General features: G+C 40.9%; 1 protein-coding gene across 12 annotated transcripts in view; it reads left to right on the top strand.

The window, feature by feature from the left end:
* The window catches only part of ANKRD44 (ankyrin repeat domain 44), a 133,993-nt gene that overhangs the window by 49,669 nt on the left and 67,693 nt on the right, over window positions 1-16,631 (top strand). For all 12 annotated transcript variants that reach the window (XM_050339774.1, XM_050339772.1, XM_050339773.1 and 9 more), the window contains exon 2: window positions 10,037-10,120. In XM_050339774.1, the coding sequence (XP_050195731.1) occupies window positions 10,037-10,120 (84 nt within the window). The remainder of the gene's footprint in view (window positions 1-10,036; window positions 10,121-16,631) is intronic.

Below are 16,631 nucleotides of genomic sequence, written 5' to 3'. Positions count from 1 at the left end.
GATTGGTAACCAGTGCCCTGGTTTGTGTTGCCCTTAATGGAGCAGAAACTCATCCTCCTTGTGTGTAGCCATTCAAACTCTGTATGCCTTGGATGGGAAAACAGATGATTTCTTTTAGTAACAACCTTTTATGTATTGCAAATTGTTCTCATGTTTCTTTGCATTTTCTTTTGTGTATGCTGAGCAGCTCCAATCTGTTTGGATTTTCCCTGTAAATCATGTTTTAGAGCTCTGTTTTAGTCTTCAAGTCTAAAGACTAAAGACTGCCCCAGACTAAATGTTTCCCTGCAGTCACAGCCCAAGCAGTACTGAACCTTGTGTCAAGACTGCTGTGTGTTTTGCAAGTCTTAATCCTATTTTAAGTCTCTTCCTCTTTCATAATGTTGTTCAGTTATGTTCAGTTAGTAAACTGCAGTCCCAAATTCTTTCTTACCCAGAACTGCTGTGTAACAGCTCTGGATTTCTCACCAACAGGCACGCTGTGTTCTCCTCCGTACTGAACAGTGTCCTACTCTTCCTTCCAGCCCGGTTGTTTGTATAATTTGTCAAGGTGGTTATAAATTCTGATCTTGCCCTCCAACGTCCTCGTGTCACTCTTGTAGTTCAGAAGTATCTACACATTTATTGTGGCACTCTCTGTTTCATATTTGCCTTCTCTGTGTGCACAGTAACATAAACCAGACCCTGCTAACCAGCGGAAGTCCTAATCTTACCGAGTAACATGTCACAGGATAGGATGCCACTCTAACTTCATTTTCCAAAACTGAAAGGGTTTTTATTAGAGCACGTGATGAGTATCAATGCATGCTGTATATATCAGATATAGCACTTAATTACAGCAGAGTAAGAGATAGACTGGACTGTTTCTCTGTGCTGTTGAGTGTCCAGGCTGCCAGATGACAGGCAGGTCTCGCTGTGTTACTGCACTGAAGGAGGAGTACGGAAATGTTGCTTAAACCAGCTGCAGTGTGTGCAGCAGTCCCTGCACACGCTTGCCTTGCAATGAGGAGGGGTAACTCATGGTTTCACAAGTGATAAACTAAAGGAAGATAAACTTGCAGCATTTCCGTTTCTTTTTTTTTATTATTTTTTTTCTACTTGGCTGCCATTGCTGCTGGCAGGGTTGGGTAAAGGCAGGATATCAGCGGTCTCCAGAGGATGTGGGGCCACTGAACAGAGGAGATGTCTCAGGTTGGGTTTGACAGCTGCAGCCAGCATGAACCTGTTTGTCCGCCCTGCACACAGAATCAGTTTTGGTAACTTCTTTTTTTCCTGCTTGTGGAATTTAACACCTAAGCAATTGGTTTAAAAAAAAAAAAAATTGCTGGTGTGCTTGAAATGTGTTTGAAGATAACTAAGCAGGAAATGAAGCTTTTGGCAGAGTTGATATATATATATTTTTTTTTTTTTAAAGTGAGCTTCTCCCCTGACTGTTTTATTCTGAAATGTCTGGCAAGGAGCAGACCTGTCACTGGGGTTGCTGGTGCTCTGTTCTGCTGCTGAGTGTTTTATTTCTCTTGAGGTTCATAGCCTTGTGCTGCCTGGCCACCTCTCAGCCGTACTTCTGGTGGGGAGAAAATGCAGGGCCCTTTGGAAGGCAGGTGGTGTAACGTGGCACAGGCGTCTCACCAGGGAGTTCTCTTAAGCTGATTTACACCAGCTGGAATTTATGTCCCCAGAGATTTTACTCTCTGCTATGTTCTTGTTCAGAAACACTGCCTTGGTGCCAGGACTCCTTCTCTGCTTCTGCCTAAATGTTTGGATTATGGGGGAGGGGGGAAAAAAAAGGATAAAAGCTCTCTGAGACAAAATACAGGTATGACAAGAAGTACTCAAATGGATAAGTAGTGCAGCACTCACTGCTGAGAACGCCTAAAAAGAACTGGATCTTTTTTTTTGTAGTGCCATTACAATCCATGACTGTTATTTAATGATGTCACTGATGCACAACAAAATACTGTTACATAGGACACAGTTTGTATGAAGACAGAACCCCAAGAAATTTTGAACAAATTCAAGAGGACAGAAAAAATTCAGTGTACCATTAGATCGATTATCCTCCATCTTTGTAGGTGTTCCAAAAAACCTTGTTATGCTCTCTGTGGTAGACTTTTCTTCACTAAAATGGGTAACAAATGCTGGTGAATATAGGAAATGTTATGCTACTATGTTTATTTTTGTCTCATTTGGAAAAGGTTTCTTATTTTAACTAGTCTGCATCATGCTGAGTTTCTCTCCACTTGATTAATGTAGGACAGTATTTATTATCTAATTTTCTGGTCTGATCTGGGGGCACTTAAAAAAACCCCACCAAACCCCAAACCCAAATGCCAAAACTAAAACAAAACCCCACCACTTAAATCAAGACTGATGAGAATGAAGGGGAAGGACACCGGGCAAGCTGAATTAAACAGTCTTAGCTCTTTTCCTTTTTAGAAGTGAGCTAAATTTAACAGACCATGAGTTATTTTGGTGCCTTTACCTGATAAGTTTAACAAAACACGAGCAACATGCAGTGCTTTTGGTGTGTAGAGGAATTTCAGGATTCCAGGAACGGCAGGATGTAACCTTCGCTTCACCTGGAAACATAAGCGATTCTTGGGGCAGTTGATAGGCTTCATAATGAAAAATGGGAGGCAGCCAAAATCTGGAGCCAAGCTAACAGCCAGAAATAAATCTGCCAGAGGCTTGTTCTGCACCATGCAGAATGGCATATCAGAAATTGTGCGAACAGAAATACCAGGCCTGATCCAGCATTGCACAAGCAGGGTCAGTCCTGACTGTTTTCCTTTTTAAGTATCATGTAGGCTTGACTAAATGAATGTTGTGTTGAAGTTTCAGCTGTTTCAATTTTTGTTTTCTTTCTTTCTCTCTTGAAACACAAGTGTGTGTTTGATAGTGAGTATTTGCAATTAAAGGTGTTCAGGTGGGCTTCACCCAAGGACTTCAACTCCCCTGCTCCAGCAGCATGGAACTGGGGCAGCAGAGAGAGAGGCCAAGGTTTGAACCTCTTGGAGAAGATGAGCAGAAGAGAGGAAAGGGCTGGGCACAGAAATGGCCAGAACAGGAGAGTGCAGGGGGTGATGGGGAGGCAGGGGTGTAAAGCTAGTTTATTCTTGCTACTTCACAAGAAGTGTGTTGATGGGAAAGTGCACTGAAGTATAGTCTGGTTTGCACATCACTTACTAAACAATCATTTGTGATTATGTGTAATTATAGAATCAGATCTATTGTCTTCCCTGTCTGGGCAGAGACACAGAGTTTTGTGGGTGGGGTGTAAGCAAAAGCTATCAGGGCCCTGCTGAGAGGGCTGAGAGAGCCAGAAGCCTGTGGGAGTACAGCCTGGGTTTCCAGTCTCAAGCCCGGTTTGTCATTGCAAAGGCTTAACTGAGATCGGAGGGGAAATCATTTAAAAGCATGTGATGCAGGATGTGTCATGACAGCCCTGCTCCCTTTTCAGGGTTGAGCCATGCTCTAAGCAGTTCAGGCTGTTCTTTTCCAAACCTAGTGTAAGCAATGTTCAAAACAAGATCCTTAATGCAAGGTGTTTGTCAGCTTATCGTTGAACAATCTTGTTTCAAACATCTTTGCTGTTACTACGTACTTTAACCCTTCGCCAGTGATTTTACTTTTCCCTTCCCCTAATGATGTACAATATCAGTAGTGAAGGAGAACCTGGGGGTTTTGGCAAATATACTTGTTCACCTAAAGGTGGTGATGTGGCTTTTCCCTTCACAAGATGGAAAAGGGTGGTTTTGGTAGGCTGGACTTTCAGCCTCTGAACCTGATCAGTACTGGATACCAGGCACTGGGCTGAATTCAGCTGGAGGGGTGGGAATCCTCCCAGGATGCAGGTCCTCCCCTGGACCATGCTGCCCCGAGGCTTTGCAGCCTGCACAAGCTGCCTGGCTATCCAGCAGATTAAGGCTGGAGCTGCTCTATTTCTGTAGCTGCTTGCTTGTGATTGTCATGCAATTAGCGACGTACACCAGTGATTAAACTCAGGTTTGTAATGTTGCCAGCTAAGGCAGTATCTGATGGTCATGTTAGAATTGCCATATTTCAATAATTTTGCACCAAGTATTTCAGCAAATATTCAAGTCTTCATCTGCAAAGCCACAGTGGGAAAGGCTGAGTGCATACCTAAGAGGAAACTACCTATGGACCATGTTAGCATTGTATGAATTATTCAGACATTGGTGAAAAATTACTTAGGAACCACTTCTGCATTACTGAGCATTTGACTAATCTTGAGGGGAGGGGAGAAAGCACTGAACACAGACACTGTCTGTACCACACTGCTGTCCTTGCAGACATCCTCGCCTGATGCCATTGGTGACACTCAGTACGTGTCCCTCAGGGTCAGACCATACCGGGAGCCACAGGTTTGCACTGGGGTATCTTCCATTTGGTCACTGAGCATTGCTTTGCCTTTTGATGAAGTTGCCAATCATCATTTGAATCAAATCATTGGAGGGACAGGCTTTCAGCGCTGAGGCTGTGGGCAGGTTCAGGATCCTGTGTTATCCAGGCAAATGCAGAGAGCCCCCTCCAGCTCCTCTGTCTTTAAAAAGTTTAGGTACAAAGCTGCTCTTGAAGCTAAATAAATGCTCTAGTTCCAGTTTATATATAAGTTTTTTCCTAATCTCAAGAGAGCATAACAGCAAATGAAGCAGTGATCGATTCTCCACCGCTCCTGTGTGCCCTGTGCCATTGGTGCTGAAGTTGTTTTTACGGTCTGAAGGATGAACGCAGCCTGAGGTTTTGGAGAAGCTGTTAGAAATGACATAAAGGGAAATGGGGAGCCATTACAGGAAAAACTAACACTTCTTGCAATGAAACTTAAATGCCCATTACATCCTTCTAAATGACTTAGAGCACAGCATGGCAGCAAGTTATAAAGTCATTGGTCCAGGGAAAGTGTCAGAGCACAGTGTCCTTTAAATGCCAGCCTAAAAACACCACAAAGATCTCTCAGTTTGTAAGTGCCATCTACACAGAGCTTTTCTTGCTTTGGGGAGTGTTGACTTGTGTTTTGTTGAATACCTCTGTGTGTCACGTGAGTTTGTTGGTCCTTGAGCATTGAAACAGGGTGGAACAAATTGAAATAAGTAGCCAGGTGTAGGCACACATGCTGTCCTTTCTGTAGTGGATTGATGTGCAATCCTTAAATCATGTGCCTAGCCTGCAAAACGTGGAAGGACAGAAGAAGATAGAATTAAATGAATTGAAATGTTTGTGTTTTTTTTTCCTGCCGTATTTGAAATGTTGCAGTGCACAGGGTATTTATTGGTCTGCTCAGTATAAATGCCCCAGGTAAGAACATTCACTCACTTAACAATACTGTCAGTTTACCAGGGTGCTTCCAGAGAACCAGGATACCCTATTTAACAGATCTGGTTCTCTCTGCTGGCCTTTCAGTAGCTTGGACAAGTTGCTCTGTGAAAATCTGTAATTGCTCTGAAACACCCCTTAGCAACCATCCAAGGGCATTCTTCTCCAGATACCAGCTCTGTGAAAGTACTTTGCTGTCAGAAGTCAGTATAAGAAATTCCAATAACAGAAAGGCACTCTTTGAAATAACAAATCAAGAGCAAACTTCTTTTTGTATTTACCCAGCAATAAATTCCCACAACACAGTAAAAGGCTAACCCCTGATGCAAATGAAATAGACTACAAGGCCTGTTAAAAATTGTTAGTATTGAGTAATTTCTGTACATGGAACTGTATAAATACTGAGCATCAGGGAAATGCACTCTGAAAATGAAGAGAAATCCAGTTAATGGCTGTTCACTAATACAGACTTGTAAGTTAAAACAGTATTTCAGATATTCATGTGCTGTATGCTCAGAGGGAGAAGATCCTAAACTAAAATTAAGAAGAGTAGTCTGCTGTGACAGTGGAAGGAAATGTATGTACGTGACATGACATTGCAGACAACCTTGTAATCTTGATTAATGGGAGTACCTGCAGAAAAAGGTGTTTGGCAAAACATTGTCAAAATCAATACCCCTTTGAAATGATTGTGTGTCTTGCTCCATTGCCTTGCTAGTTAAAGAGAAATGAATACATGGATATATATAAGTGTTTAGTTCAGGAACTTGATGTAATGCAATTTGAGCTAGTAAAGGATCAATATATAACTTCTTTTCACTCACAAGACCCAAGTGACAGTATATTATATCAAATTGGCATGGCAATGGATCCTCCTTTCCCTATCTACCATTAGCTCTTGTCAAATCCTTGTTAGTGAGTCAGGATGTCTAAAATCAAGGTAAAATATTTAATATATGTTAGTTATTTGTTGCTCAACAGAAACACTAACTTTGCTAGGAGATTCAGCACCCACTTTGGACATAGTAATTAAAATTATAGTTGAGGCAGTCCCTTAAATACTGCATCTCATCTGCAGTTCAGAGACTTGTCAGTGCCACTTGGTAACAGTCTCTGCTTTCGCCTGTGCTGCCAGATCTGTGGAGGAGAATTTCCCAGTGCTGGACTCTCTGTCAGTGTGGCTTGGCTCTGGGGACACCAGCTGAGCCACAGGACATTCTTCCACGTGGGTTTAAGTTCTCTGTTGCTGAAATAATTGTTGTGCCTTCAGTTCAACAAGTTAATTTTCCCCGGTGGATTGAAGTCCTTGTGATAGCCCCATACGCCTTAAAGGTAGGGGTATGTTGCAACACTGGAAGATGTCTCCAGGTAAAATTTTATTTTTACTAAAATGCTTATTTCAGCACACAGTAATAAACAGTCTAATAAAACCTGTTGATAAATTTTGTACTTGTCATAATAACTCTGTAGAAAAAGTAACATGGAAAGCTGCTGGGGTATATTTTCAGAAAAAAATGTGAACACTCCCAGCTGAAACTCTCTTTAAGAATTTGGAAGCTCCAGAGAGCTGAGATGATGAAACAGTTGTTCATCATTCCAAAACCCTGCACCCTTGCTTAATTCTAATAATAGTTTTATATAACATGCTCTGTGCTTGCGCTTTTTAATTCATTGTGAATGTTTAAGAACTTCTGAATTTAGAGAATTTTAAAGCAAATTATTTCTGTAAATGAAATAACCCTTTAATAATGTCCCAGGTTTTAGAAATCATTTCCAAAACTATACCTTATCTTTCTTTGATAATTAGGAAGGGTCCTTATCTACACTTTAGGAATTAAAAAAAAAAAAGTTAAATGAAGTCATTCATGCATGAGTGTGGTTATCAGTGAAGATCAAAGAAGTAATCTGTTCAGGTCACTGGACATCCATCATCAATGTGTACGTAACTGCACAAGCTCCGTTCCATCACTGTCAGCTGCTGAGTGGAGCACTGCTTTTTCCACTGTGCTGATGGATGTGGGTGCATGTTCTCAGCTCTGACCTCAAATTGCAGCAACAACACTGCAACAGACTTCTGACATATTTTTCCTAAGCAGGGCATTATACTTGACTGAGCATCTTACCTAGAAACACGTCTTAATATGTAATAAAACTTCCTTGACAATAATGTGCCTCCCTTCAAAACTAATACCTTGGAAAATGAAGTGGAGTAATGATGTAGTAAATTAGGAAAATGGCCAACTGGAGGCTGCACAGCAGTGACTCAAGATGGTTATTAACCTGTACTGGTGTTATCTGTCCTTTCCAATGGCAGGCTCTGATTGTTCCCCATTGCTTCTGTCTCTTGCTGTTACAATTAGCAGTGAAATATTCTATTGTAATTATTTTTAAAAGGTAAATCTTATGGGGAGAAAGGGCCGAAGGACTAAGGCCTTTGTTATGGGAATATGGCAACTTTCTCCTGTCAGCAAAGGTTCTGTTTATCAGTGGTGTGAGACTTAGAACCTGTTTCAGAGGCAAAATAAATACTGGGGTGTGATATAAGGAACTGCAGGTAGATGTAACCATGGTGTGGTGGGCAAAAATTGAGATGAGGATCTTATAAATGTTACAAGTCTAAAGAATACAGTGTCATCAGCAATCTGTTCTCTGTGTTAAGTAACTGGTGCTAATTAGAAAGGTCAAGCATTTCCTGTAGAACCAAGTGTCTGATTCAGATTTTTGGCAGAGGGATGAAGGGTCAAAGTGTCTTATTGTAGATCTTCCTCTCTTTTGTAATTTAACAATGCACAGTACTTTACTCTTTCCCTTTTAAAAGAAAAATGTCACTTGCAACAGCATTTGAACTTTTTTTTTTAATAGATCAGATAGATTTGGAATTTGAGGGTTTTTTTCTTTTTTTTTCTCTTACCTGTCTCTGAGGTCTCAGCTGAAATGCCATCAGAACCTGGCTGATATCATTTGTTGGGTGCTGGGCATACCTGCAGATGAGTTCAGAGTGCAATCCAAGCTACTGGGAGTATTTGTTGCTTGGCCACTGGGTTGTGTTGCCATTCAGCTTGAAATCGAGGAGTTCTCTGCTTTCCTCTTATTTTTTTTTTTTTTTTAAAATTTAAGTACTACAATAAACATACATGAAATGAAAATATTTTGGTGTAAGCATTGTAATTTCATAAACAGTCACTGATTCTTTGTGGCTGTTAGTGTTAGGAGAGAAGGGAAAAGACTGAGCATCCTTTCATGGGGAATAGTCTCTGGCCATTCTGACATGGGCTGGGAAGGAAGCATGCTAAATAGGTCAAGTGAAATGCTAATTTTTTCTTTCTTTCTTATTTCAAACATCCTCAACAATCCCTAAGACTGCAGAGAGTTGTGATAAGAGATGCTGCTTTAGTCCCTTTTCCATTGGAGGAGTGGCAAGAATTAAATTCCAGTGTGAATGTTTCTCAAGGACATGAGGGATTAATATGTCTTAAAATAGACATCATTAACTTAGAAATGTATTTTCCACATTTGAACATGATGAATTTTGCAGTGAAAACATAGGGAGAAAATGGTATTTTCTTTGTTCTTTCAGCTTGTTTGTGAATTTTGAGGGAACCTGTTTACAAGAGAGTTAAATTCTGCAGAGTCTCAAAAACTGTTGTGGTTTTATGTGCTTAAGTAGGCATGCATGCTTCCATTTTGCAGGGTTATTTTAGCTTCTGGTGATTGCATGGCACCACAAACTCTATTTTTGCCAGCAGGATCATGAGAGAACCTGGAGGTGGGCAGTGAGGCTGGGGGGTGGCACACACTGCCTTCAGGAGGGGTCATGGTGGAAGTGGGGCCGTCTCCTGTTTGAGCTGCAGGGGATAGGCATCTCTGCAATTTGTCCCCTTCTTTTTCTGATCTCCAGCAGCAAGATCTTTGTTCTTTAACTCCAGCAGATCATGTCTTGCCAGCTCAGTTAATAACTCAAATATTTGCTGCTGGGGGTCCAGAGCAAACGTAGTCAGAAGGACTGACACTGCCAGCTCTGGACGTGTAACGGGGCAGCTGAGCACGTGCAGCTCCCTCCCACTGACGGGTGACGCCAGCACTGCCAGAGGAATGAGTGTGGCACTTTGTTTCTCCTGTATGCCCGATTATTTATTTATGCATTCCGACCCGTAATAGCATAATAACAGGCTTGGAACAATAAGATAATTATTTCGCTTCTTGGGTGGTTAAAATTAACTGTGCTCGTTGCATATTTATTCAGTAAAAAAAACCAAAACCAAAACAAAACACAAGATGTTTAGTAATTGTCCAGAAATTCATTATCTGCATAATGTTCTGTTTCTAAATGTGTATTGCATGACCATTAATCTGTGCCAACAGCAAACATACAGCAATATCTGATGTAATTAGTTTTCCCCTTACATGCCAGGGAGAACATCTGGGCTAATTGCATGTTGTTGACGAAAGTTGCCATTCTAATGGGGGTCCCTGTTTGTGCACACACACACACACTCCTTATATGTACAAACATGCCATGATTGCCGTTTATCCTCAAGCAAACTGATGGTTCTTACTGATGAGATACTCCTGGTGATTTGTTGCTGGGGTCATAAAACGTCTGCGGGCAGCATTAGCAAATGTTAGCAGGAATAAGATGCTCTCCTCTTAAGCAGCAAATAAACAAACCTGTAATGCTGCTTCTTCTGTTTTATTTTTCCAGCCGCCACTGGTCCAAGCGATTTTCAGTGGTGATCCAGAAGAGATCCGGATGTTGATCTACAAAACTGAGGATGTCAACGCCTTGGTATGTGACTTGGCATGTTATGTGCCTCTGATACATCAGCACCCTGCTTATGGACTGTTACAATGCCAGTATGAAAAATGTCCTTAGTAATTAACACATAGCAGAATGGAAATGATTTGGAAGTAAGAAATGTGGGACTTCGTTGGAATCCTAATTATGTAATTGTCTCCAACAGGTGACTTTAACTTTTCTTAGTGTATGGTCATTCCAAATATGCAGGTCAGTCAGGGACACTTTTTCCTTACTGAGAAAATTAACGAAAACAGCTGAAAACTGCATACTTTTAATCTCTGTAGAGTTTCCTTTTATGAAGAGTCTTTGCAGACCAGGAGCTGTTATTCAGCATTTGACTGTGCTTGATTTAAAGCTTCACATTGGTCTCAGCAGTGAGAGTAAGGAAGCAGAATCTTGGCCACAATTTGGCCACAAAGGAATTACTGTCCTGGAGATTAGCTTACTCTAGCCAGAATGGTAAGCAGCTGTAAACAAGTAGTGTTTAAATACTTTGGTAATGAAACAAAAAAATCTCCATTTGAACTTGGTCTTTTTTGCAGAAGTTGGGATGGTTTTTTTTCCCCCTCTTCAATTTTAACTTAAATCTGTACTGTTAGAAATGAGTCCCATCAGTCCTGACTACAATCTGTGGCCTCTGAAAGTGGTGAGATTATAAAGCAGAAGCAGAATGATGATTTCCAGGTGTTTCCTGGACTTCTGAATCAACCCTCCTTTTCTTCATGTCTTTCTCTGACATAAAGTCATCAGTTAATTTATAGCTAACTCCAGCACTTGGTCTGGTGTAGTCTTGGCACTGAAACTTCTGCAGTGCAGGGGGTCCAACCTGTTGGTTCAGATCTGCTGAAAGGAACTGGAGAAGTGATGCTACAGATCTGGCTGACTGGGGCTCCACTCTGTTTGCTGTCAAGAACAGAAAGATTTGCTTCTGTTTTAAATTGGGAATCTGATCCAAGACCTTGACATTAGGTTTTCCCTGTGATTACCAGTATCTGATTGTTTTGTTTAAAAGTTCTTTGAAGTGCTTCCTTAAAGAATCATCTCCCTTGAGTTCCTATTTTATTTGCTTTTGCTGTTGGTCTAAAAACACAAACAAACAAAAACGCCACGCAAATTAAAACCCCCCAAATCAATCAAACAAACCCCCACAAACAAGCTAGGTGAATGTCGTAGTTCCTCTGTATTTCATGTTGTTTCTTAAAATAGCATTTCCTGCACAAGGTTATTGCCTGCTTCTCAAATGTTTTTCTATCCTTTGACTGCAAGTGTGTAGTGATGGTTGCCAGGGAGATGTCAGGTGTGATAGAGATGAAGAATACGTATTTTGCAGATGAGTACTGTGGTGCTTAATAGAAAAAGCTATTGACTTGAATGGTCTGCCCAGAACACTATTTACAATACTCAAAACCCATCCAAGGATGCTTTGCCTGAACAGCTGTTTTGTCAGGAGCAAAACACAAACCTTTTCTTTTGAGTAATTAGAGAAATACTGGTCAACATGAAGCCTGAAGGTTGTGTCCTGAACAGTGACTACAAACAAGTGTTAATTGCTTAAAATGTCACTAAAGAAAGACCAAAAGATTTCCCTCCCTTGTGCTGTGAGCTGGCAATTTGCATTGCGGGCTTATGTTTCTATTTTAAGGGTGTTTTTAATTACTTCCATGTTAGTGTTTGGTTGCTCACGTGAGAGGAAACTCTGACACTGTTTGGCAGCGATTTGTCCTTTGTTGATCATTTTGGTTGGCTCTATTACATTGGAGTAGTTTAAATATAGGTAGGACAGGGATAAAAAATAAAAGGCTGGTTTGCAGCTGGGAATTTCTGGAGTTTTAAAAATTGTTTTTTCAAAATGTGCAGCAAGAGAAGTATTTGAAAGACAGAACAAAAAGCACATTGAGAAACTCCACAAAATGAGGAATGTATGTGCGTTCTTTCTAAGAGAAAATATCAGGAAAGACTTTGGAGGAAATCTTGAAGGAAATCAGAAGTTTAGCATGTTACTACTTTTTCTTTTTCTTTCTTTTTTTTTATTTTTTTGGCCTAGTAAAATAATTATAATCTTTCCAAGCTGGGAAGTGTATGCCGATAGAAATGGCTACATTCTGGTTGCTGCTATAATTGCGACTTCTACGTTGCAACAAAGGGAAAGCTGTAACTGTTTGGCTTACAAGTGTGGTGTTAGTTCATTCTGCCACCATGATTGTCCCTGTGACCTCTCCTGTCCCCAGCTGTGCTTTGGGGGAGCACTATCCAGACTGCCAGAATAGTTTCAGGTAGACATTGTCGACATTTACTGTTTGGTACACTTAGAAATAGCAGGGTGATCATGCTCTCTGTGTGTAGGTGGGGATATTTTGGGGTGCTATTTTTACTTTGGGAAGAGTGGGAGAGAATGACTCCCAGAATCCAGGGACTATTCTGGATCCAGTTGTAACCCCTTGTTATTTGGGATTTGTAATACATGCAGCTGTGCAGCACCCTACGTCTGCAAAGTCCAGTTCTAATGTGTGATGTCATAAACCAAAATCTTCTTGTGGAATTTCCATTTTCATCTTACTCTTCCAGTTTCCCCTCAAAATATCTAAAGCCAAACAAAAAAATCAAAACCCCTTCTAGTATTCTTCCCTATAACTAATGTGATGCTTGCAAGCCAAACCAGACATTTAATTCCCTCTGGTTTTATTTTTCATCCCCTAATCCTGTTTCTCTTGGATAGAACCCTAAAAACCAAAATATATGCAAAAATTTATCTCCAGAATATCTTCTATTGCATTTGTGTTTTTGGGAAAGTAAACAGTGTGCCACCCCACTCCACCAGTGAGGCTGTTGAAGGCAACATTTGCTTTCCCAAAACATAGGTGCTTCTCTTTCTGCTGCTGGGGCACAGTTGCTGGTATGGCCTTTTGGGCTTGGTCCTTGCAGCCTCTTTGCTCAACACTCTGCCAGCTGGAGAAGCTGCAGATGCTTCTTGCTGCTCATCAGCATCAAGAGGTGATTGTGTGAATGTTTATTATGGGATAAGGAGGGCAAGAAGGATCTCGTTATGGAGAGACATGTATGTATGTGTGTATGTATGCTGCTTATTACTTCTTTTACACATTTTTCTGCCTGGTAAGGCATAGATTTGCAGGACTGCCTTTGTCAGGAAGATTTAGGCTTCACCAAGTTCTTCACAGGCACACAAAAGTTATATATATATTTCTGTAATATTACTAAGCATGTTTCTGGAAGTGGTATGGTGCACACATGTTTAGGATTGTGAGTCTGAAAGGCTTTGCATGCTTGGGATAGCTAAAGTGAAACCCAGCCTGTCATTCAGTTTAGAGTTGGCACATTTGACTTGGGACTTAAGAGAGACTGTAATGTGTTATTTCAGTTACTGTGGGATACCAGACCTTCATCCCTGCTCTCATCCAAGGAATCATGATTTTCTTTTTGGGGTTGTGGAGCCCTGCAGGAGAATATTCCAGCTATCCTGGAATTAAATGCTCCTCTCTGAGATGTAGTTATGCTGTGCTGGAAAGTCTTCTGGAGGATTTAATCAAGAACTTGGAAAGCCTTCTGCTTTGACACAGTATGACAGTTTGGTGCTAGGTAATAGCTGTATTTCCAGTGGTATTTAGCCTCTAATAGTGCTGTTTGATATCCTGTTTATTTAAGTGGAAAGTGATAGAAACAATTTTTTTCTACAGATATTATGAACAGTTCTCAGTTATGTAAGGAAATTAAATATGAAATAACATTGATGTTTGCAATGCCAGGTAACTAGCAGGACTTATTTAGATGAAATTTTTTTTTGGTTTAGAATTTTTTTTCTTTATATTTTACAAAGAATATTTTTGAACTGTGAAAAAGATTCTGCTGGAGAGACTGAGACTGAAATATTTTGGGTTGCTTTGCAACAGCATGTCAGTATACTAGTGGTTACAGCGTTATATATATCTGTGCTGGTGACTCATGTTATCAGTGTCCCCAAAATGTTTGAGACACTGTAGGATGTATAGGCCATCAAAGTCTCATGGCAGGGTTTGGCTGTAGCTGCATTCTTTTCTTCCAAACCAGCAATATCGGCCTGAAACACTTGAATTTTCTAAATCTTTTCCCATCCATTCACGGGTGATGTAGGTTCCTCTGCCTTCAGCCTTTCCCCCCAGCTCCCCCAGAAGTTAATATTGTGTTTATAAAAATGGAGGAGTTATTTAAGCATGTCTTTCGAGTCTTACATTGAATATTCATAAACTATAGAGTACTTGCATTCACTAGGATAACAGTTCCTATGGTCTCAATATAGGATTAGTAATTAATTGTTAAAGTCATCTTTTTCTCGCATGAAAGCCACCATCAGCATAATAGAAGGCAAGTGTTGGATGAGAGGATAAAGGACAGATAATTTTCCTTGTCTCTAGGAGATCAAAGTATTTGCTTTTTCTACCTCATGGGCAATTAAAGACTCACTCCAGAAAAATATTTGTTTCTGAGGCTAAACTGAAGACTGTGAGGACGAGAGGTGCTGGAACCAGGATCTGCATTTTCAGATGGGAATTCCTCTACTTGGTTATTACCAAGCAGAAGAGAGAGCACGAGGCATAAGTTACACAGCTTGACTTTCCCCTTCCAGCTGGTGCTCACAGTTAAACATCTCAATTTGCTCTGTGAATTACAGGCTTCAATAAAAGAATGCAAGAGTAGGAAGAAATTCTTGAAGCAGCAGATATTTTCTTGGTACACCGTCAACGTTTTTGGCTCTGAATGGTTCTAAATAGCCCACAAAGTAGATGCTCATATGCTTTTAGCCTATTCAGTAGTTCTTAACAGTTGCCAATATTTAATATTCCTGAAGCCAAGTTGTATCTAAATGTTTGGGGTTTTTAATGGTTATACTATTTAAATTTAGGTGTACTCAGATGTAACAACTGTAAATGGAGTGAATGAGCAGGAAGTTTGTTTTCTGTCATTATTCTGGTTAGACTTTATTAGTGGAAGTTGTAGCCATTCATGTGCCTTACTCTGCCACCCAGGCACATCTCTGGCAGCTTGAAGGTGGTGGGAATCCAAAGACTTCATTAACTTGGTTTCTGGGGTGCATTCAAGTCCTTCTGTAAACTCCAGCTATTCCTGTTAGCTGCTCAGTCAGTTTGCTGACAAAGGAAGGATACATGCATTTATTTTCTGCAGCAGTTGCACTTATATGTTAATAGTTAGTAGCTCTGTCCTAAGCATCACCGGATCTGAGCAGCTGCAGTTGATCTCAAAATTCAAATTCATTGTCTCCTTTGAGATGTAGACTGTGTTGAGGAGGAAATGTAGGCCCTTTTCTGAATGTGCCTGCATGTTTTACACGTGCTGATATGATTCATTCAGTTTGCTGTTCTGCTAATCTTCATGTACCCCAAGGCTCTGATCCAATAAAGCACTTAAGGACTAGTCTAACTTTAAGCCTGTGAAGGGTCTTATCAGTGTCACTGTGATCACTTGAACAGTTTAAGCATGTGTTGAGTGTTTTCATGCTGAGGCCTTCTGTCCCCGATTTCCTGTTTGCTGGAGTCCTAATTTCTTTTCTCTGTACTTAAAACAAACAAACAAGCATACAGATAATGTTAGCATGCAGCAGCATCTTTTCTGTGAACTAATATTGGTTGCTAAAAGAGTTTTCATAGAATCATAGAATGGTTTGGGTGGGAAGTGATCTTAAAGATCACTTAAAGATCACTTAAAGTTCCAACCCCCTGCCATGGGCAGGGACACCTGCTCAGAGCTCCATCCAACCTGGCCTTGAACACTTCCAGGGACTGAGGCATCCACAGTTTCTCTGGGCAACCTGTTCCAGTGCCTCACCACCCTCACAGTCAAGAATTTATTCTCAGTATCCAATCTAAACCTGCCCTCTTTCCGTTTGAAGCCATTCCCCCTTGTCCTATCACCACACTCTCTTGTAAAAAGTCCCTCTTGAGCTCTCTCATAGGCCTCCTTTAGGTACTGGAAAGTGTGTTTATCTCATCTCAGCATGATTGTCTAGCCATTGTTTATAGCTTATCTACTGTCTCTTACTGACCTGCTGTTCCTCTGAGAACTGCACTTGAAGCAGGTCTGATTATTTGTCTTAATACTGTTTGTAACCCTGTTATCATCTCTTCCCCCCCCATTTACTTTCCTTGCCTTGATAATGTATGTTGAGGTTTGGGGTTCTGCCAAGCCTTTCCCTGAAAGGACAGATTTTAGCCCTCTCTCTCTGTTTGTAGCCTTCAGTCTTTAGATCATTACTGATTTCCTTTTGTACTCCTGTTCCCACCATCACGTGAAAAATATGTCTACAGCTGAAGAGATGTCAGAGCATGGGCCAGATGCAAAGGCAGCGGGTGATGTGAGTCTGGCTGCAGTGGTGCACAGCTCTGAGGAGGATGCAGTGAGTGTGGTTGGACAGATAGAGAGATGCCTCAGTTCCTCTGTTTCTGTATCAGTCCTGTGCAGAGTCTAAACAGGAACCTGAGGATGTTCCTCC

The sequence above is a fragment of the Myiozetetes cayanensis genome, unplaced genomic scaffold (assembly GCF_022539395.1).
Source record: "Myiozetetes cayanensis isolate MyiCay16 unplaced genomic scaffold, myiCay2020 scf9, whole genome shotgun sequence".
Taxonomy (NCBI): Eukaryota; Metazoa; Chordata; class Aves; order Passeriformes; family Tyrannidae; genus Myiozetetes; species Myiozetetes cayanensis.
Note: the sequence above shows the minus strand (reverse complement) of the source record. Positions and strands in the feature narration are given on the sequence as shown.